General features: G+C 52.3%; 1 protein-coding gene across 2 annotated transcripts; it reads right to left on the reverse strand.

Annotated features, from left to right (window-relative positions):
* Positions 1 to 719: 719 nt before the first annotated feature.
* On the reverse strand, positions 720 to 25,160 carry LOC102444181 (MLX-interacting protein-like). 2 transcript variants are annotated; one of them, XM_075928549.2, is made up of 18 exons: positions 24,739 to 25,160; positions 12,435 to 12,541; positions 11,880 to 11,962; positions 10,541 to 10,630; positions 9,793 to 9,834; positions 8,348 to 8,510; positions 7,851 to 7,946; positions 6,929 to 7,069; positions 6,122 to 6,159; positions 5,335 to 5,812; positions 4,845 to 4,888; positions 4,573 to 4,660; positions 3,486 to 3,562; positions 3,025 to 3,141; positions 2,581 to 2,708; positions 2,348 to 2,471; positions 1,913 to 2,042; positions 720 to 1,266 (listed from the first exon to the last, which is right to left on the reverse strand). In XM_075928549.2, the coding sequence occupies exons 1-18, from the start codon at positions 25,020 to 25,022 to the stop codon at positions 1,145 to 1,147; spliced, it is 2,352 nt and encodes a 783-aa protein (XP_075784664.2). In that variant the 5' UTR covers positions 25,023 to 25,160; the 3' UTR covers positions 720 to 1,144. The 2 variants fall into 2 exon arrangements, with proteins under 2 accessions (XP_075784664.2, XP_075784665.2); XM_075928550.2 differs by lacking the exon at positions 6,929 to 7,069 and having other exon boundaries at positions 24,739 to 25,157.
* Between the last annotated feature and the right edge of the window lie 569 nt (positions 25,161 to 25,729).

The following is a 25,729-nucleotide window of genomic DNA, read 5'->3' on the forward strand; positions in this document are numbered from 1 at the left end:
TGGCTGTGAGTGCAGGCTGTAGCATGCTGAGGACTCCCCTGTGCCATGGCTGGCTGGCAGGCCTTCAGGATAGCTGCTGGCTCTTGGCCTGGCCAGTGCCCATTCATGGCTGAGCTGAGAGCAGGCCATGCAGGCTGAGTGTCCATATCTCCTGGCCCAGGCTGGGCTCTTTGGGGTTAAACCCACCATGTACCTCCTAACCACAGACCTCTGCACCACAAGGAAACCAAGGTACCAAGCATGGAGGGGGCTGCCCCCCCATGCTGCTCAGGAGTCCTCATTCCTTCCCGCCCCAGGTCTGCTGCCCCAGGCCTGCCAGTCCCTAGGCAGTGCCAGCAAACGAGCACCATGGGGGCTAATCCACCCCGTGCGGGGCAAGGAACTTCAAAGCTGGGTGAGGAGGAAAGGAAGTAAGACCCAGCACCTCACATGGGGTGAGGGAGCCCTGGCTCGGGGTAGGGGTTGGGGATGTTGCCCTGGGCTCTGAGCTGGTTGACAGCTGACACGGGCCATGGGGGTGGCCAGCAGCTATGTGCTTCAGTGAGGCTAAATCTCTGACCAGAGGGGTTGTGTCAGCCACAGGTGGGGGTAACTCCAGGGAGACATGCAGAGAAACCAGAGCAACCCATCCCTTCTGGGGCCAGGCCAATCAGCACTGCCTGGCTCAGCCCACCCACCTGCCACCCCTGCTCCCCACAGCAAGGAGAGATGCAAGGTGCTGGTGTGTCTCTCATGCTGGGCATTTAATACAGCTCCCACTGTCACTGTTCAGAGGCATGTTCACTTGCCAGCAGCCTCGCACCCCATGGAGGGGAGCTATAGGGGGCCCTCTACTTATCCCCTCAGCTCCCCATCACTGGAGGGGCATAGGGGAATCCCCAGCTCGGAGCCCCCATGCAGATCCTCCTTGCTACAGGGGATCCCAGCTCTAAGCCATTCCCCATTCTCCTCTCTAGGGATGCCCAGCCCGAGTCCCCAGTTCTCCACTCTCTGTAGATCACTCAGCCTCCCACTGCCAGGGCTGCTACCGAAGTCCTGCATCGTGGCCCATGGTGGGAAGGGACCCATGGCTGAGTCCCTGCCATCCTCTCTTCTCCACCGGCAGGTGGCATCGGGATGTCTTGGCACAGCACCATGGCACCCACTAGCTGTGGCCCTTGCCATGCGGGGGGCGGCCAACAGCCTGTAGGGCCTGCTCGGGGAGGCGTGAGGGCTGGGTCAGGATGGCCGTGAGCTTGCTGAGCTGCAGGAGGGAGCTGGAGATAGCTGGCAGGGTGAGAGGAAGGGGAGATTAGCACTAGCTCCAGATGGGAACCACCCACCCACCTCCTTCCCCACAAGCCTGCCGGTTTTGGGGGGAGGGGGAGTAGGAGGGGGGAGAAGAGAGCCTGAGCTGGGCCTTGCAGAAAGCCCTGCCCCATCTCAGGGACAAGACAGAACACACAGGGAGTAGGGGTGACACTGAAGCCAGGGCAGGCACACTCCAGAGCAACCCACCTGAGTTGGTGTCTGGTAGGGGTGGGATTCAGAAAGGCCTGGGGCGTAGGGAGTGGTGTCTAATTGGTAGCAGGGGAGTGGACAGATTGGGAGTCAGGACCCCTGGGGTCTAGTTCCAGCTCTGGGAGGGAGTGGGGTCTAGTGGCTAGAGCAGGAGGGTGTCTAGGAATTCTTGGGTTCTGTCTCCATCTCCACCACTGATTGGCTCGGACACAGGTTACATCCTGTCTCCTCTCTGTGCCCGGTGGAAGGGGACGCCCATGGCAGGCAGGATGAACAAATGTCCATCTCTGGGTGCTATGGGGCCCTACCTCAGGGATTTGGGGTGTTCTTGGAGGCCGAGGGGGGTCACAAACTCCTGAAAAGGCTGGAAATTCCCCTTCCCTGCTGGGCCTGGGGTGGGGGAGGGACGTACCAGGACGCAGCATGGGCAGGGCGCAGTGCTGCTCCAGCCAGTCCAGCACCGACTGGCAGAACTCCTTGGCACTGCTGGTGCTCACTGCCCCCCGGTAGCTCTCGAACAGCGGCTTGATGAGCACACTGAACTGCGGGCGGAGGGGCGTTAAGGAGAATCTACCTCTCACCTGCCTCCCCCTTTGCAGCCTCCAAGGGCTGCCTTAGCCCTCCCCCCATCCACCACCTGCGGGGGGAAGCCCACAATCTTGCCCTCCAGCGCTCCCTCTCCCAGAAGGGGTCACCCCCACTCTGCAGAGACTGTCATTGCCCCCACAGCTCCCAGTCCTGCCCCACCCCATCCCCAGAGACGTGCCAGCCCTGCCCCCTCCCAGCCAGGGCCCTGTGATGTCCCTGCCTCCTTGGAGGCTCTGGACACATCCAGGACTGCGGATACGAGCCAGAAGCGCCAGTTCTGCAGGGTGCGCTGGCGCACGTAGTCGTCATACAGCTGGGCCGTGTGGTCTGAGCGCGGCGATGCCACCGGGGCCCCGCTGGGGGGCAGCTGGCGCTGGAACTCCCTGGGGCAAGAGGGGGCAGAAGGTAAAACCAGTCAAGGGCACAGCCCCGCCCCCTCCCCCGCACTCACCCAACAGCTGTGACTTAGTCCCACCCCCTCCCCACACTTACCCAATGGCAGCGCTCAGCTCCTCAATCTCGCCCCGCAGGCATCGAGCCATCTCCTGCACCTGCCGGCGCTCCTGCTGCAGCCGCTCCACGTACATCACGCTCCTCTGCAGGAGCATGGCCTTGCTGAGCTGGGGAGACAGGCAGAGCATGAGACAGCAGCCAGCAACAGGCAGAGGGGGAGACAGCGTGGGAGGGAAGAAGACCGGGGATGCACAGAGGAGACAGGGAGGGACAGGGATGGGGAGAGAGGGTGGGAAGGACAAGGGTGGAGGACAGACAAGGGTGGAGGACGGGGATGGAAGAGGGACTGGGCCAGCACAGCAAAGTGGGAGAGGAGAGGACCCTTCCCCAAGTATCCCAGCACCCTTTGCTGGAGACGATGGAGCCGCACAATGGAGGGGAGCCAGAGATAGAGGGCACAGCCGGGGGCTACGGGGCATGTACCTTGACACTGGGCTGGGCAGGGCCTGGCAGCACCAGGCTGGCAAGGGTGTCGAAGGCGCAGCTGATGTTCATGCGCCGGGCGTGGTCGGCGGAGTTAAAGCCGGCTTGTCGGTTGCCCTGCAGAGTCCAACCAAAACACAGGCTCTGAGATCTGCCCCAGGGATCAGAGCGGAGCCTAAACCTATCCAACAGCCTGGAGCCAGAAGCAATCACAGGGGCAGTCAGACCCATCCAGCCCATGCCTGGCACCCATGGGGCACTGAGCTCAGCACCCAGGATGAAGGGAGAGCGCCCTTTACCGAGGCCCAACCCCACCAGCAGCACAGTGCCCCCTAATGTCAGCACTGACTGTGGGGAGACAGCATCCTCTGCTGAGCCCTCACCCCACTCCCTGCAGCACTTTCCCTAGGAAGTCCTGCCACCCACCCAACATGTGAGGGAGCGACAAGGGCCCATGTTACCTTGGTGTGGGGGAGGCTGCAGGGCTGGCGAGGAGTGTGGGGTCCCCTGGGCTGGGTTCTGTCCTTGGCCTTGGCATCTGGAAGAAGCCAAAGGAGATGAAGAGGAACGTCTGGGTGGCTCCTGAGGGCAAGACACTGATGCTGCCCCCCAGGGCCCAGTAAGGCATGCAGCGCAGCCCTCCCACCCAGCACTTCTGAGCACACAAGCTGGTGAGGAAGCCTGTCAGACCTGCCCACGTGGGATCATTCCCAGCCCCACTGCAGAAGAGTTCAAGTCAGAGGGAGGAGGGCCCAGGGCCCAGCCCCATGCCTGGTCCAGAATCCACCCCCAGCCCCAATCCAATGGGATCTGAGGGATCAGTGATGCCCAGAACCCTCCCCAGCCTCAACCTTGCTAATAGGAGGAGCCTAAAGCTACAGCCTCCCCAGAATGCCACATTCCAGATCAGCCCCAGCCAGTGCCAGCCCAGGGCCAAACCAGCCCCTGCAGCCAGGTGCAGACCACAGACCTGACCCTCTTGGGCATGATCAGCCTCGCGCCAAACAGCTGATGTCCCTTGATCTGAGCAGCCTGGGCCCCCACCAGTAGGCACTGCAGGGTGACACCCCCCTGGGCTCCCTACTTCCCTGAGCCAATCCCACCACCCTCACCCAGACCTCCCAGCCAGCCCCCACATTACTGTCCCCCAATCCCACAGCCAGCCTTCACCTTGCCATCACTCCCATGACCCTAGGCACCCCCTCCTAGCCATGCTTCAGATCCCCAGGGCAGTCCCTCTTTTATATTCCCTCAGATCCTCCATCATGCCCCCTTGCCATCCTCTCAGACCCCCACGCTGCCCCCCTTTATACGCCCCATCCTCCCAATCGGCCCCTGCTCTGCTATCCTTCCAGTCACACATGAATCTACCAAGTTCCAGTTCCTCTGCTGAGATAAACACTACCCTGGCCCTGCCCTGCGTCCCCTGTGGCCTGATGCTTTTCCCCAGACCCATCACACATCTTCCCTGCCCCATTGCCCCCGAAAGCCAAGCACCTAGCGAGAGTCCAAGTGACGAGGGGCCTGACAGCAGCAACCCCATCTTACCAGCACCCAAAGGGGCTGTGGCAGAGCAAGGGTGAGTGGGCCTCTTCATCAGCTGGATGTCTGAGGTGAGCTCTGGGAGGCTGCAAACCTAGAGCAGAGAGGGGAGGGGAGAGTCAGCAGGGAAGGACAGCAATCTGCCCAGCACAAGCACTGGGGCAACCCCAAACCCAACAGATTGATTGCTCCTGGGCAGATTGACATTGCACTGGGGCTGGGAGTGGGAGGAGCTTACAGCTACCCAACCTCGCCCTCCCCAGCAGGGGCACACTCACCTGAGAAGAGTTCCTGGCTGGAGCGAGGGGCTGTAGAGATGGACCTGGGGACAAAGTGAGGTGGGTAGAGGAGAACAACTCTGTCATGGACGTCACGGATTCTAAGTAGCCACCCTGGGTCCTGGGAGGGGCTCTCCTGCCCTGTGGACACCCCCATTCACCCTCTCTCGCCAATTTCACTGTTCTCCCAACAGTCCTCCGCTGCACTTCTCACCAGCAATACCCCTTATTCTCAGCCCTCTGCCATTGCCCCCCAAGTGCCTCATCCCCCACCCCAATGTCAACTCTCTGTGCCCAGCCCATCAGCAACTCCCCCCACCACCACTACCCCCAAAGCGTGCCCTATGCACACATCCCTATCTGCCCTCCCCTTAAAGCAATGCCCACCCAGACACCTCCCTACCCCACACCCCCTCCCTCTCATCCCACCACAATAGCCACTCCCCCCAATGCCAAGCAAACAGGTAGCACTGCTCCTGCAACCACATACCTGCTATGAGCAGGCGGGTAAGGAAGGTACTGGGGGAAGCCAGAGTCTGGCTGGAGGTGGGCGCTGGGGCAATGTTCTGTAGCTGCCGGGACCTTCCGCCCTTGGGTGGGGGGCCAGACACAGGCACAGCAAAGGTGCCCCCAGGGGAAGGAGGGTGTTGAGCATCCATGCCAAGGGTGGGGGAAGGGGGCTTTTCAGCGGCCGTATGGGTGATGACGGAGAACAGGAGGGCAGGCTGGAGATGCTGCATGGCAGGGCTGGGTGGGGACGGGCTGACCCGCAGCGGGGAGGTGGGGAAGAGTGGCAAGAAGGTCTGGTCCCCACTTAGGGGTGTGAGGGGCTCCAGCTCCAGGGGGAAGGAAAGGGGGGTGAGGGAGTTGCTTGGGAGGGGCAGTTCCTTGGTGCTGGGGGTCACGTCCAGATCACAAGTGCTGGATGGAGAGCCCAGTGGGGAAGCGGCTGGCAGCAGCGTGGAGGCCTGGGGAAGAGAACATAACAACCACCATCCTGGGTCTGACCAGAGCTCCACCAAGCCCAGCGTCCTGTCAGCCAACAGTGGCCAGTGCCAGGAGCCCAGAGGGAATGCGGGGGCCACCGTGACACTAAGCCCAGGGGAGAGGCTTCACGGCCCAGCCCTCCCCAGCAGGGGGCCTGTGACACCAGAGAAGAGGTCACAGACCTTGCAGTGGGGGCGGGGGAGAGAAGAATGTGGGGTCAGCTGATCTCTGCAGGCAGAGGACAGGGGCATTGCTGAGCAGTGAGGGGGCAGCTGCTACTTGCTACTCACCTGGGTCACAGGCTGAGGGCGACAGGGGGCAAAGAAATCTGTGAAGGGAAAGGGAGAAAGAGTGAACTGTTTGGGACAAAGAAGAAAGGAGGTGGGGCCGGGGAAAGAGAGAAAATGCAAAGGACCTAGATAAATAAGCCAGAATCTAAATGCTCATCAGAATACTCGGGTACAAACGGCAGCTACAGATACCATACTTGGGGGATCCCAAAACTGGGACTGTGGGTCAGGACTGAGAGGCATTGGCAGAGCTGGGGGTGAGGGTCCCTGGTCTTAACTGCAAGGGGCACTATGGGGTCAGGATTGAGGGACTTTGGCAGAATGGGGTGGGGTGGAGCTCAGGGCTAACGTGTGGGTCAGGATCAACGGGCACCAGCACAACTGTGTGCAGGAGAACTCAGGTCAGGGCTAGCAGGGGGCTGCAGGTTGGGACTGAGTGGCGTGGGCAGAGCTGTGGGGCTGACGGTGCACACAACGCACTGGTGTGCAGTGGCGGGGGCAGGGCAGTGGGTGAGAGCTGTGGGTTGATGTTGTATGTACAGGTAGTTCTGGGCATATGAGCAAATCCCTTGATAAAATGGTGGCCCCAATTACCTTATCCTGAATGTCTGGAGACACCACATATCCCAGCATGCACTGCTCCAATTTGATCTTCACAGATGCATGCTGGGACTTGTAGTCACAGCTGGTTGCCCCTCAGCATTCATGATGCTGGCAGTTGGCACCTGGGTCATGGCCCTCCAGCTGGTCTGGGCCAAGCCCCTAGCATGGCAGCAAGATGTACAAACATGGGGACCCACTCTGTACCTTTCTTGGCAGCAGCTACATGAGTGACAGACAGGAGGAGTTTCAGAGAGTCAGAGGAGCTAGAGGCGACAGAGGAGACACAGCTGAGCCGCTGGAGGCTGGGGCTGGCGGCCCCCCAGGGAGAGCTGGCCAGGCCGCTTGCTGGGTCCAAACGAGGAGTGGGCAGAGAGAGACAGACAGAGAGTGAGAAGTCTCCTTGGCGAGGCCCTGCAGCAGGAATTTCTGCTGGTGTGTCTGTCTGCAGTCACTTCACTCTCTCCCCACCATTTCCCTCTGATGAGCCCTACAGACAACACTAAAACCCCACACCTCACCTCACAAGCTAGCCAGTCCCCTGCCCTGGGGTTGGATTGGAGCTGGCACCTCCTAGAGAAGAAAAGCTCTGTGTCCCCCATTCCCTACCGCTCTGAGCCAGCCAGGGCCCTACCCTAGGGCTGGCTCAGACCTGGCACCCTATAGAGGAGAAAGGCCCCATGCTGGGATAGCTGCCCTGGGGCATCTCTTTCAGGACAGTGAAGTACTTTAGCCTCCTCTGCAGAGACCGGCCTATATGGAGCACAGCGCCTGCCCTAGCAGGGACAATGTTCAAAGTGAGATGCTCCCTTCACTGCAGTGTCTCACTGCAGAAACCAGCGGGCCTGGCCTGCAGCACGTGAGGGGGCAGGCAGCTCAGCAAGCATCTAACAAGGGCCTGGGTCAGCAAGGACTGAGCTAGCAATGGGTCAGCCACAGGCAAGGCCATGAGCAAGCAATACCCCAGAAACAGATTCACAGTTGGCTCCAGCAAGGCAGGGAGGGGACACCTGGCTGATTCCCTCTCTGGCCAGGCAGCATGGTGTCTAGAAACTCTGCACCCGCCATGTGCCAGGACTGCCCACCTCTCCCCAGCTGGGATCCGTGCCCAACGGCCAGTGAGAGTTACCATGAATGGGGTCCAGGGTGTCCATGAAATCCTCTCCAAAGTTGGGGTGCAGCTGGGTCAGGGTGGGCTGGATCATGTCTGCATTGCCTTGGTGAGCTGGGAAGACACAATGATGGGGGCCAGACACAACATCAGCCACTCCCACGGCTCTGCCCCACCCACCTTGCTCCCTCAGACAACTGATTGCAGGGAGGGAGTGGGGACTCTGGGGGGCCCAGAGACAGGAATGCCTGGGGGATTCAGAGCTCAAGACCACTCCCTTTTAGATTTTGGTGCAAATGAGAGAAGGAAAACCCTATGAAGCAAAGGGGCCGGGCCCAGATCTAGGGGGAGAATCCCTCTAGGGAGTGGAGAGACGCAGAGAATTCCTGTGAAAAGATGGGGAAAGGGGGCTGAGATCTGGAGAGGGGAGTCCTTATGGGGCACAGCGGGGGAGGGGATGCCTACAGGGCCCAGAGAGGGAATCCCCTGTGTTAGGGATGCTGAGCAGTGCTCACCATGGCCACGGGGGTTGGGCCCCCCATACGGGTTGCGGCTGGAGAAGATGGTGTCAGCCAGGTCCGAGATGAGGCTGTCCAGAGTGTCCAGGTCAAGCTCCATGGGGCAGGTGCCTTCAGCCTCACGGCTCAGCCCCTCACCTGGGGCAGCATAGGCCACTTCCTGCCCAGGTGGGGGGGAAGGGGCGGGGGGGAGGGGAAGAGACAGAGAAAGAGAATTGTGAGCCCAAGCCCTGCGACAGGCGGAACAGTATCTAGCAGCACCCTGGCGAAGTTCAGGGGAAGGGCCTTGGGAGGCTGCTGTCTATTACACTAGCTGGATTATTGTGGGAGACTGAAACACATTTAAGGGGCAGACAGGACAAACAGAAACCCTGGGAAGTGGCATGTGCTTCAAAGGCCTCTCCAGTCTGACCTTTCTGTTGAGTTGATTTCCTAGGAAATACCTGGGAAGAGGGGATGCAAATCGCTCCTCCCAGAACTAGTGTTTTGAAGCGGCACCTTGAGAAGAAACCCACTGCTTGGGGTTAAAGGGTCACTCCTAACTCCTGGGGAAGCCAGTGCTGAGCGACAGCTGCTATGGACTTGTGAGCACAGAAATACCCCGGCTGGGGGCTGAAGCACTGATCACTGGCCAGTGCCCTGGTTGGAGCTGAGGTGATCTCTGGCAAGATTACTATCCCAGGTAGTTTCTCGTACTGTTCCTATTTGCTCGCTATCGCTTTTGCCTTCAGAATAAGAGTGCTTTTTCAGCAAAGCCACGTGAGTGTGAGCAAGGTGGCTACTGTTAGTCTCTGAAGAGAAAGCACAGATGCTGGCCTGGTTAGGCCATCTGCTTTGCTGGGGGAATCTCACAGCACAACCAGGGGCCTGTGCAGCCTGGAAATGCCCCAGGCAGGAGGCGAGAGAGGTGTGTCTCTGCCCAAGAGAGGGGACAGCTCAGAAGCCTGCAGCTGAGAGTGGGTACCCTTGCCGGACCATGGAGGGGGAACACTGGTGCAGATTCATCTTATGCAGGGGCTGTGGAGCGCCATTTAAAGTAGAGGGGGCAGCAGCACATATTTGCTATACACACAGCCCTGCCACGGCTCCTCCATCTTCTCCCCCTCCCCACCAGCCCGATCTCCCTGGCCTATGAACCCATCCATCACCTCAAAATCTGAGTTTGATGCCCTGGGCTGCAGTGCCACTCATATTGGCCTGGCCCCACTCCTCCACCCCCACCAGCTATGCAGCCAATGCCGTGTACTCAGGCAGGATCAGGAGCCCTGGAGTTATGATGGGGAGCTCCCAGCTACCTCAGTCCCAGCTTTTCCCAGCATGTGGCACTATAGAGAATGAGGCAGGAATGCTGGGCATGGGGGAACGCCAAGGTGGCTACTCCTGTCCAGCCTCTCCCAGAAGAAGGTGCTGCAAGCTGTAGGGACAAAACAAGGAATCTGTACCTGGGCGGATAAAGACTCAGGTTCGTCTTTGTTCCTCTGGACCTAAACATTAAACAAAGAGGAGCTTTAAAACCAACATGTGGCCTCTGCCCACCATGCTCTGTGTACTCTGGCATGGGGCTGGTGGCCCACTTACTTCCCATCCCCAGCAGGCTGAGATTTCACAGAGCCAGCCTGGACTCTCTCAGCCACTGAGGTAATTTGGGACGATCTGAGATGGAAGTGGGAGAATTAAGGGCGGGGGGGGGAGGGGGAGAGGGTCCTACCATCGTGGCATTCCAGTAGCTGGAGAGATCTACAGATCTGCTGTGAGCAAGCAGGGGTGGCTGCTGGCAGAGATCACAGCCAGCTGTCCAGGGATGGAGGGAGTGGGGAAGAGACTGATGGACAGATGGGGTACAGCTTCAGAGGTGAGCGCAAGGCTGGCCACTGAGTCCCCTCTAAACTGGAGGGTATAATGGCAGAGTCTTTCCAGCTGGAGTCTGTTCAGTTCCCTCTTCCCCTTATTTGGCTTAGAGATCTCAAAGAGATTTTACCCGTGTTGGGGGGGGGGACCCTCAATTTTGCTTTTCATGGACACCTCACAGAAGCCAGACCCTGCTGCTGCCAACTTACCCCCAGACTGCAGTGCCAGCAGAGAGGCGGAATACAGAGCAGGTCTGGGTGCCACAGCATCTACTGCTGCCAGGCACTGTCCAGAGCAGGGGAGGGCACCAGAGATGTAGGAACAGAGACTGTGGGGTCCTACCTGGGTGCAGAAGTACGACCTCCACTTGTGATACTCCCGAATGACAACTTCAATCTGGCGCTTCCAGTACTTCCCTTCCATGATCACGGCCTGCAAGGCAAGGGCAAGGTGGTGCTAGAGCCAATTGCAAAATGGAGTTTCCACAGAAAATTCAGATATTTCAGCATAAATTCAAAAATATCTCAGCAAGAACTGCAATATTTGAATTACTGGCACCTCATGGGAGCTGGAGTTTGACTGTCTCGTGCTCATGTTCTCCCCTATAAGCTGGTCTTCCTCCTTGGACTACATTTCCCATGAGCATGATAATCTCCCCACTTGTGAAAAGGAAGCTGTGCATTTAGGGTTGCCAGGTGTCCAGTACTGACCTGGACAGTCTGGTATTTTTGCCTCTTGTTTGGTAAAATAATTCAGAAAATACCGGACACCTTAAATGTCCGGTATTTTCTGATTTTTTTTCCCTGACAGGAGGCGAAAATACCAGATACCTGGCAACCCTACAACACACTCAGCAACCAGGCCCAGCTCCCGGCCCCTCTGCCAGGCCCCCTGGATGCCCCCCGCTTACCTGGTTCTGCAGGGGCTTGTCTTGTGGAGCAGAAAAACCAAAATGGCCCCTGGCAAAAAGTCTTTTCTTAAAGGGGCCATGCTGATTTTTTTTTTTTTTGCTTAACTGCTGTGGGGGTCCTTTTTTTGGGGGGGGGGGTGTGGGGTTTTTGGTATTTTGGGGTAAGCCATCTGGCAACTCTATATGCATTGTGGGCCTCCATGGTCCTGGTACATCATGGGAAATGTAGTGCAACTGGTGAGCCCAGTACAGAGAGAAAACAGAATCACAATTCCCATGATGCATCACAGTTTCCCTTCTTGAAGACAGGAGGCAGAGCATCATGAGCGTCCCTGGCCTGTGGTACGTCACAGTTGATGTCGTCCAGACAATTGAGGAAACTGAGGGACAACTCGCATGAGGCATAGCAGAAGCTTTGCCTAATCACATTTTGTTTCTCGGGCATTCAATTTTTTATGAAAAATTGGAATTTCCCTTCACAGCAGAGACTGAGGAAATCTCTGCTTAGCAGAAAACCAAACTTCTACCAAAAGACAGTTTGGATGGAAGAATGTCAAAGAACCCCGGTGAGGACCTCACCACGGGAGAGAGGAGTGGAGAGGTGAGCCCAGGTCAGTCCTTTGCGAGGGAAGGCACAAGCCATAAGCAGCTCTCAGGGAAGAGAAGGCAAGTAGGAGATACAAATTCATCTGCATCACTGGTGCAACAAAGCCTGCTGGAGTCTGGGTGACAAGGAGTCCCTGCCAGTGCCCCCCACACCCGCGCACTCACCTCCGGTTTGCGGTGCTCGTCCCCAACACTGCACTCCAGCGGCGTCACAAAATTACACACAGGGTTCTTCCTCCTCTCCACATCTGCAGGAAGATGTGGAGAAACAAGAACTGCCTTAGCTACAGCCTCCTCGGCCACCTGCCGGGGGCACCCCAAGGGAATCATGCAACAGGAAATGGGCCTTTCCCTTTAAGGGAGCATTAGCTCTAACCTGACCCTTGGCCAGGTGTGAGACATGGAACCTTCCCCCTCTAGGCTCTGATGTGGCCCCAGGGCAGGGGGATGGGGAATGGGACATGGGGCATTTTCCCTCTGAGGTGGGCAGTGACGGAACAATCCTGAAGTGGTGCTTTGCCTAGTGAAGCAGGTTCTTGCTGCCCTGAAAGCAGGAATTGCCTTGCTCACACAGCACAGGGCCCTGGCAATCGAGCAGCCCCTCTGGCGTGGTGGGATGCTAAGCAAGGGGAGCTCACCCTGCCACAGCCTGCTCTGTGTACACTCTGGGGAGACTCCAGAGCCTTGTGTGCCCCTGGGCAGGCCCCCTCCCCCACTCACACTGCAGGTACCATGCCCTCCAGATGGCATTATTGAGCCGGATTTTGTCACGCTGCAGCAGCTTCAGGCCTTTGAACGTTTTCCACTTGGGGGACACGATTTTCCCACTATGAAAAACAAGGAAGAAAACTCTTTAATGACGCAGACCCCGAGAGATGGGGATGGAGGCAGGGAAGGGCAGAGTCTAAGAGGGGAGCAGGCCAATGACAGACTGGAATCCTACACTCCACCCGACCCCACACATCACACCCTCACCTCAGGGATCCTCTACAGAGCCCAATTTCCTCCACATTCACACAAAGGAAAACGTAAACTAGATTTGGAGGTGACTAGTTGACCCAGCAAGGGGTATCGGTTAGAACCTAGAGTCTGGTTTCACTTGGGCTAGCACCCACCCCAGTTTGCAGTGAGGATGCAGGCTAAATCACTTGAATGCCAACCGTCCTCCAACACCTTCCCATAATTCCTCCCATGGACAGAGAAGTTCTCCTGCAATTGACACAACTGACATGGAAAGAATCTGAGAGCGTTTCAGAACAAAGAACATGGGGAAACACCACCAGCCACACTCAGCCAAATGCACATGGTTGGGCTTTGCAGTGAGGGTATTCACACCTTGGTGCCAATCACCCAGGGCTAACTGTTAAGTGAAGGCAAGTTCTAGTAGGTCCAAGGCATTAAGAAACTGAAAAGACTCTCAAGGCTTGCCCACGGGGGGACATTTCTTTGAGGGATCTAGTTTTTTTTAGCAGAGACTGCCTTGCATCCAAACACACAAGCTGTTTTTTCAACATTATCTGGTATCTTATCCTGCACTGAAAGTTATCACCACCCACATGATCAGGGCAAGCTAGGAAGGCAAACCACTCGCTGCCTGGCTCAGTCTCCAGCTAGCTCCCCAGGACAGCCTGGCTGCAAGTTCAGTCTCTGTCCACCAGAAGTCTTCCTTTTGGTGCCCACGTGATCACTGGCCATATAGCAACATTCTTGGTAAACACATTTAATAACCTCTTGGCCTTCCATCCTAATAATATGTCGGTATCAAGAAAGCCACTGAGCCTGAACCTGTGCTGATGTGCTGTGCGGCTCAGCAAACACATCACATGGCAGGCATTTTTACCACAGCAGCAGAAAACAAGAGCAACAGAAACTGCACCTTGGATCCCAGTTTGATCAGTGCCCTGGGCTTGATTTGTTGTATTTTGTCCTCCTGGCACAGCACAGCCTTTGCAGAGAGAGGGCTTATCAGTGCTGCACTCCTGGCAAGCCTCCGAGGGAAAGCAGATTTGCTAGATCCCAGCAGAGGGCAAGAGACAGAAGACTGGAAGGAAGGGTTCATGCTGCAGAAGAACGAGAGAGATGAGCACAGGGAGCAGTCCAAGAGGGTGTCACATCATAAAACACTCCTAGGAATTGTGCTAATAAACTCAGAAATGCACATCTCACTATGAATGTGTCAAAATACATAATACAAACAGCCAAACTCCCTCGTTTCGAGCACTGCGTCAAATTCCACCAGATCCCTTGGCAGTAGAATCCATCACTAGCTGGCCTCTACTCCAGTCTAAAAGACAAGCTGAGTTTTAATACAGAAACGGGGTAATAAACAGTGATAATACAGTGGCAGACGCATTGACCAGCAAGAGACTTTTGAACCAACAGCGACTGACCCTAGCGTGTAAGAGGATAAGTGTGATTCAGAAATGCTTTCAGGCCAGCTGGCAAGAGACACAAAGTGAGTACAGAGGGGTTGCAAGAAAAGAACCTCCTATATTTGATGTGTGTGATTCACCAAAGAATGTCATGTGAGGTCTCAAGTAAAGACTGATGTCAGGATGGTCAACAATATCATGGTGAAACATATGTATGGATTGCTGGCCTATGACCCTGTCCTGCCTGTGCAAAAGGATTTGTTTGTTTTATTGCTGAGAACTCATATAACAAAGATGTTAGCTATATAATGGGTCAGTCATCGGAAACCTAATTATGGTCACTTGGAACACCACATCTGGACAGAGGGCTGACTTAAATTTATTATGGTCATGAAAATGGTCACATATGTCCAGGGATCTATGTGGTTTATATAATTTAAGGATACAAAGATCTAGAAATTTACCCTAAGCTAGGGGGAGTCAATTATTTTTGTCAAGGTCCAAATTTCTTGGTAATGGTAGAGTTAGGGTTCCAGACTCCAGAGAAAGTAACAAGAAGAATGATGATGATGATGATAAGTAAATACAAGTATTTTGGGATCTGTCCAAAAATGTCTGGCCGTCCAGATCTGGCTCATGGTCTACCTATTGACTACCCCTTCCTTAAGCCCTTGGGTACATTGGCTTCCCAAAATGGCGTCGACTGAAACAGTACCTATTCTCTAATGTACTCTGCTGACAGATGCCTTCGGTCCTTTTTTTCCTCCATTTTAGGAATATGAGTTTGTTCATAATCCTAAAAGCTCTCTCTCTGCTTAGAGCTTCACGTTGTTAGGTTATATTAATAAAGGAACTTACTTGACTGTTAAAATAAGTATCTCTATCTGTTGTGTGTCTCATGAATCCCACACTCAAACAACTGTGTCACTTCCTGAACGGAAAAACTTGTGATGATAATAAATACCAGTGTGAGAATTGATCGGGCTACAGAATGTTGTGTAAGCAGTCATATATATACAGGCAGTCCCCGGGTTACGTACAAGATAGGGACTGTAGGTTTGTTCTTAAGTTGAATTTGTATGTAAGTCGGAACTGGTACATATTGTAGGGGAAACTCTAGCCAAACATTTCTCCAGAGCTCAGTTTTATTCTCCCACACCTCACTTCCCTCAGTCCTTTATTCTCAAACTGAGGTGTCTGCTGAGAAAAGCCGCTCCGCATCTCCCTGGTCTGCTGGGGGGAGCGCTAGCTTCACGTCTCCCTAGTCTGCTGGGGGGAAGCAGCTAGTGCGGGGTTGCCTCACCCCGTTTGTAAGTAGGGATCCGAAGTAAGTCGGATCCATGTAACCCGGGGACTGCCTGTAGAATTTTTAACTTTTTGGCATGACATTTTTAATTTTTCTGCACACAATTTCCCCAGGAGTATATATAATGCAGTGTTTTATATAAGGACAGGAAAATTAATTCTTTGGAGTTACTCCACTGTGATAAATAAAATAGGTAAAAATAAAAACTGACAAAAGTAAAGACACTGGTGCATTTTGAGTATATCTAAAAAAGGTTTGCACTTGAAGTTTTGCACCACTGTGCCTTCCCCTTCTCACCATCATTCTTATTGTGCTTCATGTTAAGCACTGTAATGTGTGTCTTGGGAAACAACAAAAGTTTTTGTTGCTTCTGAGATAATTCTACAAAATATCTCAAATCCTGTAAAGATAAGGATACTGACCATGTGAAAGTGTTTTTCATCTCGTTTAGAAATGACCACTCTCACAGTTTTGCTCTAGTATGAATATTCATTCCTCCTGATGCTTTTGTAAGTGTTATTTACTTACCACTTTTCAGAGGCAATCAGAAAGAGTAACATAATGCCTGAGGAGATTAGAAAGTGTTTGTGTATGAGGAGCATTTATCCTTGCTAAAGCACAACAACTAACAATGAACAGATACAAAACTGTTTCTCTTAATAAAAATTGTTAAAACATCTCTCAACATCCAGACCCAATGTCTTATGCTCATGTTTTGTTTAGTCATGTTACTATTAAAAGTCTGGGTTACTCTGTGAGTATGTTTTATGACAACTTTTACATTTATTTTGCTAGATGTGTCATATAATTAACAGTGCAAAATATTTACTGCTAAAGCATCTCACATACATTGAGAACATTGTTTGTATCCACTGCCTCTCAAATACAAAAATATAGTTGTCCCTAATGTCCAATTCCTGCTTTTATTTTACTTATTAAATCTAACATTAATCTATTTAATTGACATTCCATACTTTAAATTCTGAAAGAGTCACAACAAAAAGGGAATAATTTGTAGAAAAAATAGTATCTACCTTTTCACATAAAATAATTTATACCAGTTCTTCCTTTTGTCAACACTATATATTCCTTGTAAGTTAGTTCTCTATGTGTTTTATCTAAAATGATTCTAAAAAAAAAAGTATGAATGTGTGTGATATATCCATAAAACAAGCATAATCAGAATGTATGCTTAATTAGTTTATTTATAAAATAATATCCAATTTTGTGTGAATCTATGATTCTACAATTAATTGTTTTGAAAAAAGAGATGGGAAGGGTATAAGTGCTCTATGCTGGGGGTGGAAGGAGAAATAACATTCTTATCCTTGATAAAAAGTGTAATTGACTATGTAAAATAGTTTAAACTAGTCATGCACTTTGTCAACAGGGGGTGTATTAACCAAATTTACACCATTTGATTTCTTTTAAGTCAGGCTATGTGTATTTTGTATAAAATAATGCTGAAAAACAAACAAGTATGAAAATGTGTGGGAAGGTGATCTATAAAATAATATAAAGGGGGTTTGAATGTATGCTTACAGAAGTTTCTCTCTAAAATTGGATACAAATTGTCTTCAATGTAATTGTTTTGGGAAACAGGGTGTGTTTGGGGATAAGCGGTGCTGTGTATTTGTATTCTGTTGTATGTTTTGCCTTTATTTATCTGTCCTTCAAAAACTACATTTACCAGGCCTCTACTGCAACTTAAGCCAACAGGCTCAATATGCCAATTGTTTTAAACACAAATGCTGAAGTCATTACCAAGAAAGAAAAGGTTAATTTCCAAATGTATGGCTAATTACTAAAGAAATGAACACACATGAGTTTTTTGACTGGTATTTTACTTCTAGTTTACAATTTAATATGTTACAACCAGTAAAGTACTGTATTCACCATGACTCAGAAAAATACAGGTCAATTAAATATCAATGGATAAATCCATAAAGTGCTGCACTCAGAGTGATTCTGGAAAATGGAAAATATTTTAATATTCTATGCAATACGTGCCCATAAGATTAAAGAATACCTTTTGACCGGCTTAACCAATGAAGTTTTGTGCTATTTGGCCAGTAACAATCTGTGGGGAAAAATAGGTTTCTCTATCTTCTTCCCTTCTTTCTGTTTTAAAGTTTCTCAGTTATCTCATGTCTGTCTGTCCCTTTAGTATGTAACTAGCTCTCTTGTTATAGTTTCTCTATTGCTAATATTTTGTGACTTCTGTGCAACTTTTTAATCAACTTTATTTAGAATTGTACTAACTACATACAATTATTGTTTCTAAAAATAGATGTTTGTGTGTATTAATATGTCACCATTCTTCTGTGATTAGTACTTGTAATTAGTACTTCTGTGATTGTACATTTAATGACTTTATTAAGAAATGCGCTAACCACTTAAAAAGACTATTTTCCTCTAAAAAATCATGTTTTAATATATGGATAGAGGTATACATATTAGTACTTCTTTATTCTGCTGTTACTAAGATTCTGTAAATGAATGACTTTTAAAAGTCAATAAATGGATAAGATCATATTTTCTCTTAAAATTCATTATTGTATATACGTATTAATGCTTTTCTTTATTCCTTTGACCAAAGGCTTTTTTTTTTTTTTTTTTTTTTTTAAGGTTGACTAATGGCTTATAAAGTATTTTTCTCTAAAAATGCCTACCATACAGAGTATTCTGTCATTACTAAGATTTTTTTGGAAATTATCTAGAGCCTTTATTTAGAAAAACACTGTGTTAACATTATTTTCCTTTAGAAATGCAAGTTAATATTTCTCCTTTAGTATCTGTCATTCACTTGTTTACTAGATAATATTTATAATTTCAGTCAACATGCAAAAAGCATATTTTCTTCTAAAAATAAGAAAAAGGCATGAAAGCTATATTTGTACATAGCTCTAATGCACCCAATAAGGACAACTTAAGTAAAAAAAAAAAAAATGAACCCCCATTTTTTTTCCCAAAATGGCCAACAGCACCAAAAATGCATGTATTCAAAAACAAGGCCTTGGGGGGAAAAGGGAGGAATCAGAAGGCAAAAAGGGGTTTGTGTGAAAACCTGTCAACATTACGTGAAAAACTATAGTAATATAGAGATAAAAATGACTTTAATGGTTGAGAAAATATTGTGGCCATTACCAGGAGCACCAACAACCACCATGGGCCCCTGAGCAAGGTGGTGGGGCCTCAGGTGGAAGGAGCAGAGACAGGTAGCCAGCCTACAGTGCCACCCACAGTGTGGTGTGCCCCACCCCCTAGCCCTCAGCGGCAACTAGAGTACATCCACACACCCCACACACCCTTAGAGCAGCCTGGAGCATGTAAGGTGGTACTCTGCCAATGATTTAATGGGCCCCTTTGAATTGCCAGGCCCCAGGGTACTGCCCCTTTTGCTCCCCCCCTCTCGTCGGCAGGCTTGGAAAAACACTGTCCAGGCAAGAGAATTCTGAACCAATGCCTAAGGATCAGCAGTTGATTGACTGACCTTACTGTATAAATGAAAGAGAGGATGTGTGACCCAGGGATTTCTTAACACCAACTGTCAGGGGGTACAAGGGCACATTAGGTTATTAGGGATCCCTGGGTTCACCAAAAGAGCATCATATAAGGTCTCTAACTAAACCCTGAGTCATAGTGCTCTTCACAATCAATTGTGAGATCTACGTATAGGAAATATGAGAAGCACTATGTACATATACAGGCAGTCCCCGACTTACGCGGATCCGACTTATGTCGGATCCGCACTTACGAACGGGGCTTTTCTTGCCCCGGAGCTCACGTGCGGCGGGTCGCCACCCGTGTCCTCCGGGGCGAGAAAAGCTTCTCCCGGTCTCCCTGGTCTGCTGGGGGGGTCCAGCAAAGCCGGACCCCCCCAGCAGACCAGGGACACCCGAGCAAAGCCGCCCAGGTGGCGGGGGTCCCGCTGCCTGGGCGGCTTTGCTCCCGGGCAAACGAGGAAAGCCGCCCAGGCGGCGGCTTTGCTCGGGTGTCCCTGGTCTGCTGGGGGGGGGGGTCCAGCGGCTTTGCTGGACCCTCCCCCCCCAGCAGACCAGGGGGACAGGAGCAAAGCCGCCCAGGCGGCAGGGGTCCCGCTGCCTGGGCGGCTTTGCTCGGGTCTCCCTGGTCTGCTGGGGGGGAGGGGGCGCAGCTAGTGCGCCCCACCCCAGCAGACCAGGCTTTTGTTGCGGGACGCCTCGGGTAGAGCAGCTGGGGTGCTGCCGGGTTGGTCCTGTGGGAACCTACCGGGCAGCGCCCCAGCTGTTCTGTCCCAGGCTCCAGATTCAGCAGCTGTTGAAACTGATCAGGCTGATTCCAGGAAGCTGGGGGCAGAGGAACTCTGCCTCCCGCTTCCTGTAGTCAGCCCCTGGTCAGTTTCAGTGGCAGCAGCTGAATCTGGAGCCAGTTCCGACTTACATACAAATTCAACTTAAGAACAAACCTATAGTACCTATCTTGTACATAACCCGGGGACTGCCTGTACTAAAAATTATGTTGTCTACTTCTGTGACTTAAAGCAGGCCACCAAAATGTAACTTACATTCTCCTGGCAGGCAGGAGGGGAAGAGATGCTTATCTCAGTCTGGCTCCTCACACACAAAACTGAGGATTGCATCATTTTCAATGACTGCCCATTTCAAGCCTGAGCAAAATGCTAACCCACTGAATAGGGAGAGTTGAGCAAGGACTTAAAAGGAAAAGGTAAACAGTAGGGATGGAACACTATTTTCAGATGAGTGTGAAAGGTGTAGACAGATGCACTTGTGGGTACAGAGCGACCCCCTGGCAGACTTTCAATCTGATAGGACAAGCCACTAGTAAACTTGACCTTATAAGAAGGGATCTCAGCCAAACTAATTGAAAACGCTTGGATATGTGATCATGTAGGAGATAGGGAAATGCCTTGTTAGTTAAGTTCAGTCTCTAGAAAATGTGTTATGATTTTGTTTTAGATGAAGCCATTTATTTCTAGTATTTTTACTCTCTGTCGCTTGACTCTCAGTTATTTGATAATAAGCATATTCTTATTTCACCATATCTATCCATCTTAGAGATGTTAAATTGCTGTTAATCAGCTAATTGAATAGTGGATAAGGGGCAGCTGTCCAGCTCCTACTACATTTTAACTGCAGAGCCGTAGCAGGGATAGCTCCCAGGGACAGCGTGAGCCTGGCCTAAGCAGTCCTGGCTCTCACTGGCCCCAGGATATAACCTTGCTGCACTGATAAGACCGATAACCTCGGTCTTAAATGTAGTAAGAGCTTGGGCGGCTCTTACTACATTTAAAAAAGGCAGAGCCGCATCACTCAGGGACCCGGCGTAAGCAGGAACTGAAGCAGTCCCCGCTCGTGCCGTGTCTCTGGCTTTTAAATGTAGTAAGAGCCACCCAAGCTCTTATGACATTTAAAAGGCAGAGCCGCAGCACCGCGGCTCCTCTGCCTCTCCTGCTCCCCCCGCCCCAACACTGTGGAGACAGTGCTTGGGGGGAACCAGCTTTTAAGCCAGCTCCCCCCAGCACCAGCTTCCCCTCTTCCCCCTTGCTGCCTAGGCTTATCAGGTAGTTGACTATTATCCCTAATCTATCTATCTGTTGTGTGTTACATAAGAGGAGATCTTGAGGTGAGTGTGACAAGCTGGTATTATTCCTTTCAGAACAGAAAATCTAAGATTCTACATGCTCTCAGCAGAACAGCGGCTGAGCACTCCAAAAGGACACCTGGAAGTCTCAAGGATTCCCTAGCCCCGTGATCAACAACCAGTAGATCAGGATCTACTGGTAGATCTTGGAGCCTCTGACAGGTGATCCTGACTGGGTGGCAAAGAGGCTATCAAGCACAGCACTTCAGCTGCCCCTGCTCCCACTGCTGCGCACCTCCTGCCCTTTGCCTTGGAGCTGCCTCCCCTTCCCCCCACCCCCCAGGAGCCTCCTACTTGCTCTTCAGAGCAGGGAAGGGAGAGGAGGGGGCGCTGCTGTCAGAGTGCCCCCTCTCCCACTCTAGATCTTCACAGAATGGAGTGGGGGCACAACAGGGCTTGGGGGGGGAGGGGAAGGGAGTTTGCTGGCTGCTTTTGAAAGTGGAGCAGGGCAGGCGTGAGCCTGCCTTAGCACCACTGTACCACCACCCAGGAGCCACCTGAGGTAAGCAGTGTCCAGCTGGAGCCAGCTCCAAACCCCTGCCCCAGTCATGAATCCTCTCCTACATCCAAAGCCCCTGTCCTAACTGAGTCCCCTGGACCCAAACTCTCTTACAGATCTTGTACCCCAATTCCCTGCTCCAGGCTTAGCTCAGAGCCCCTCTCACACTCCAAATCCCTTAGTTCCCCCCTACTCCCGCCGAGTCTGTGACCCAAACCTCTGCCTCTGCCTGGTGAAAGGGAGAAAGGATGGACTGAGCAGGGGCAGAGCCTCGGAAAAGAGGCACAGAGGAGGCAGGGCAAAGGTATTTGAGTTTGAGGTAGATCCTGGGTTGCATTTAAATTCAAAAAGCGATCTTGTACTTAAAAAGGCTGGAGATCACTGCCCTAACCTGTGCAGAGAGTGAGGCCTGTGGATCCCCAGCAGATAGTGCTGGTGTTGCCAGAGGCTGGTGACCTGGTGAGCGTCAGCCAGCACCAACAAGTCTTCCTCAGGTAAAGAACAAGTGGTGGTGAGGAGCCACACAATGCTGGGTGTACCCCACCTTCTCTTCTCCAGCTGGAAAAATAGATTTTTAGCTTCCAACCTGCTAAGGCAGTGGGTTCCAGCTAAAGGAGGCTCCCCTCATCCAAACTGTAGTGGATTCACTAAGCAGTAGAAAAAAGAAGCTTGGGAATAATCAGAAACTGATCAGAGTCATCCAAGTGTTCCTAAAGCACTTGCATGGCTTTAGAGTTCATCTCTCTCTGGCCCAGGAAGTGGGGGGTACAGGACAATGGGTTGTAAAGTGAACCCAGTAGAAATGAGACGGGAGGCTTCTGAACTCCATGGTCAAGCTTTCCAGTTGTTATGCCTGTAAATGACCATGCTGGCATAACGCCACCTGGTGAGGACACGGATGTCCACATATTCATGGCTGGGACCCTAACAAGTCTTAGAAAAGGTTCTGCAATAGCATCATGCACCCTGATTTCTCCACTGGTCTCTTGCAGGCCTTGGGAAGGTGATGAATGGGAAGCACAGAGGACACTCCCTGAATTTCATGCAAGAGTGAAATGTTGGGTGAGTAAAGAGTCTCCTCTCCCAACAGCCTCCACCTGCACTGACCAAGGAGGGAAGAATCCTTCCTCGTCCGCTTTAATCCCAGATGAGATCCATTGTGCTCCATGGAAGAGACCTCAGAGCTGGAGCCTATTTTCTCCAGGCCAGCTTCACATCCTCATGGCTCCAGGAATATTGTAGCATGAAAAACTGGCAATGTCCAGTCAGGCTCAGCATGGGGAGCCCTTAAGAAAATTCGCAGACACAACTGTGTGCATTTGCACCAAAGATTTCCACCTAAGGAGGAACTACACCTTCTAACTTGTACAACCTCCTATGCACCTGATCAGACACTGGCAGATCAAGGGTTACCCTTCTTCAGTACAATGTACAGTGCAGACAAATGCACAAGTCAGTGCAGACACTAATACAAATCCGATGCATTGAGTGCATACAAACTGTAGAGGCATGGAGCAGGAAGTTACAACACTAGCATGAAGAGAGCAAAGGTTAGAGAAGTGAGAAAGTGTCACACTTACAAATGGCTTCCGCTATATAGAGTCATAGATTCCAAGGCCAGAAGGAACCAGAACCACTGTGATCATCTAGTCTGACCTCCTGTACAATGTAAGGAGCTTCAACTCTGGTCATCTGAAGAAGTGGGCTGTGCCCACGAAAGCTCATGATACCATCTACATGTTTTGTTAGTCTATAAAGTGCTACCAGACCATTTGCTTGCTGTTTTTTTGGTACAATGTAAGTCAGAGAACTTCAGTAAAATTCCCAAAGCAAAGCTTTTAGAAAAACACCTAATCTTGATTTACAAATTGCCAATGATAGAGAATCTACCACTGCCCTTCATCAATTGTTCCAGTGGTCAATTACTCACCGCCAAAAATTCACTTATTTCTACTTTGAATGTATCTAGCTTCAACATCCAGCCACTGGATCATACTATCCCTTGCTGTGCTAGACTGAAGAACCTGTTATTAAATAGTTATTCCCCAGTAGGTACTCCAGGGCTGTAAGTAAATCACCCACCTTTCTCTATGTTAAGCTAAATAGACTGAACTCCTCAAGTCTCACTACAACAAGGCATGTTTTCTAATATTTTAACCATTCTCATGGTTCTTCTCTGAACACTCTCCAACTTACCAACAAAGTATGTGAATGTGTACCCACGTACATGACTGACCAGTGAGCCTCGGCTCATTGGGTAAATCTAACAGTTACATGCAACTACCGCCCCCCCCCCAGACACCTTTTCCTCTATATCAGAGGCAGCAGGAGCTGGTGAAAGTGGGTAGCCAACTTTTAAGCAACAGCAGCAGGGGGAGGAGGAACAAAGCAGAGGGGGACAGGCATGAGCCAGTATGCATGGGGAACTGGCTGTTAAGTCGGCTCCCCTATGCGAAGCCAACTGACCCTACCGCCCACCCCACAGAGGAAGTGGAGGGGGCAGGTAAACATCACTCCCACAGAGACACCTGCCCCCCACTGCTGCCCTGATACAGCTCCCCACTCCCACTTGGCCCCCCTGCGGTTACACGCTTATACATGCATTTTTAACACAAAGGCTGTGTCTACATTGGCATGATTTTGCACCAAAGCGGCCGCTTTTGCACAAAAACTTGCTGTCTGTCTACACTGGCGGGGAGTTCTTGCACAAGAACACTGACGTTCTAATGTATGAAATCAGGGCTTCTTGCACAAGAACTATGATGCTCCCGCTCAGGAATAAGCCCTCTTGCGCAACAGTTCTTGTGCAAGAGGCCAGTGTAGACAGGCAACATGAATTTCTTGCACAAGAAAGCCCGACGGCTAAAATGTCCATGGGAGCTTTCTTGCGCAAGAGAGCGTCGACACTGGCACGGATGCGCTTGTGCAAAGGCACACGCCGGTGTAGACGCTCTCTTGTGCAAATACTCTAACGCAAAACCTCTCACGTTAAAAGCATTTGCGCAAGGTCGCACCAATGCAGACGTAACCCCCGTGTCTCACAGCAGCGCCCTGCGCACCCCGGGGCTGCAGCAGCGCCACACCCGCAGCGCTCCCACGGGAAGAGCCACACGCCCGCCGGCCGGGACCCGCCGCGTGGGGCGCGCCCGGGAGAGCCACATCCTGTGGCAAGGAGTTCCACAGGTTTCGCCCCCGCCCGCTCACCTGTAGGCCAGGGTCATGCACTCGAAGAGCTTGGTGAGGGAGGCGTCGATGCTGAGGGCGCCGCTGCTGCAGGGGCCGTAGCGGTAGGTCCGGCAGGTGCAGGTGTTGACGGTGTCGAAGTCGTAGGGGGCCCCGGGCGCCCCGGCCCCCTCCCCCGCCGCGGCCCCCTCCCCGCGGCCCCCGGCCCCCGCCCGCTCTGCCGCGCCCCCCGGCTCCGGCTCCGGGTCGGCGTGCGGCTCCGACACCATGAAGTGGCCGCTGTGGATGATCTGGGGTCGCGCCATCGCGGGCTAGGCCGTAGCAAGCGCCTGGCAGCGCCCCGGTTGCCAAGGCAACGAGGATGCCCCCCCCCCAATCCCCTCAAGTTGGTTCCCGGGAGGAAGTTGAGGGCCAGACCCCAGTTCTACGCTCCCATAGCAACAAGGAAGAGACCTCAGCGCGCATGAGTAGCGCCTCCCCCTTTACGCAAGGCACGATGGGAACTGTGGTTCCCGCGCACGCTCCCATGCACAGATCGCTCCCCCCAGTGGACACAAGATGGCGCCCGAGCCCAGGGCGACGTCGCATAGAACTACATTTCCCAAGGTGCTCCGCGGCAGGTGGGGCGGGCTGGAAGGCGGAGGTGCGCATGGCTTGCTGGGAGATGTAGTTTTGTGGTCGTAAGCGGAAAGAAGCCGTTCTGCGCGCTTCAGCCCTGCAGAGTGTAGGGCGCAACGGAGCGGGGGAGAGGGGCCAGTCTGCCCACAGCCCCTTTCCCTGCCACACAGGCCGTGCGAAGGGTGCACTCACCGCCATGCCCCTGGGTTAGTGGATAGGGGGGGGGGGGCAAAAGGGGCGTCCCTTACCCAGAACCTCTGAGTCAGGGAGCAGAGGTCATGTCGTGTTAACTCTGGAACCTAATGACAAACTCTGTTAACTATTTTGCTGCTGAGCAACCAGCCATGCTGGAATACTGGGTGGATCTTGAATAGACCCCCCAACCTCTGCCGCC

Source organism: Pelodiscus sinensis, chromosome 5, assembly GCF_052426305.1.
Source record: "Pelodiscus sinensis isolate ZL-2025 chromosome 5, ASM5242630v1, whole genome shotgun sequence".
Taxonomy (NCBI): Eukaryota; Metazoa; Chordata; order Testudines; family Trionychidae; genus Pelodiscus; species Pelodiscus sinensis.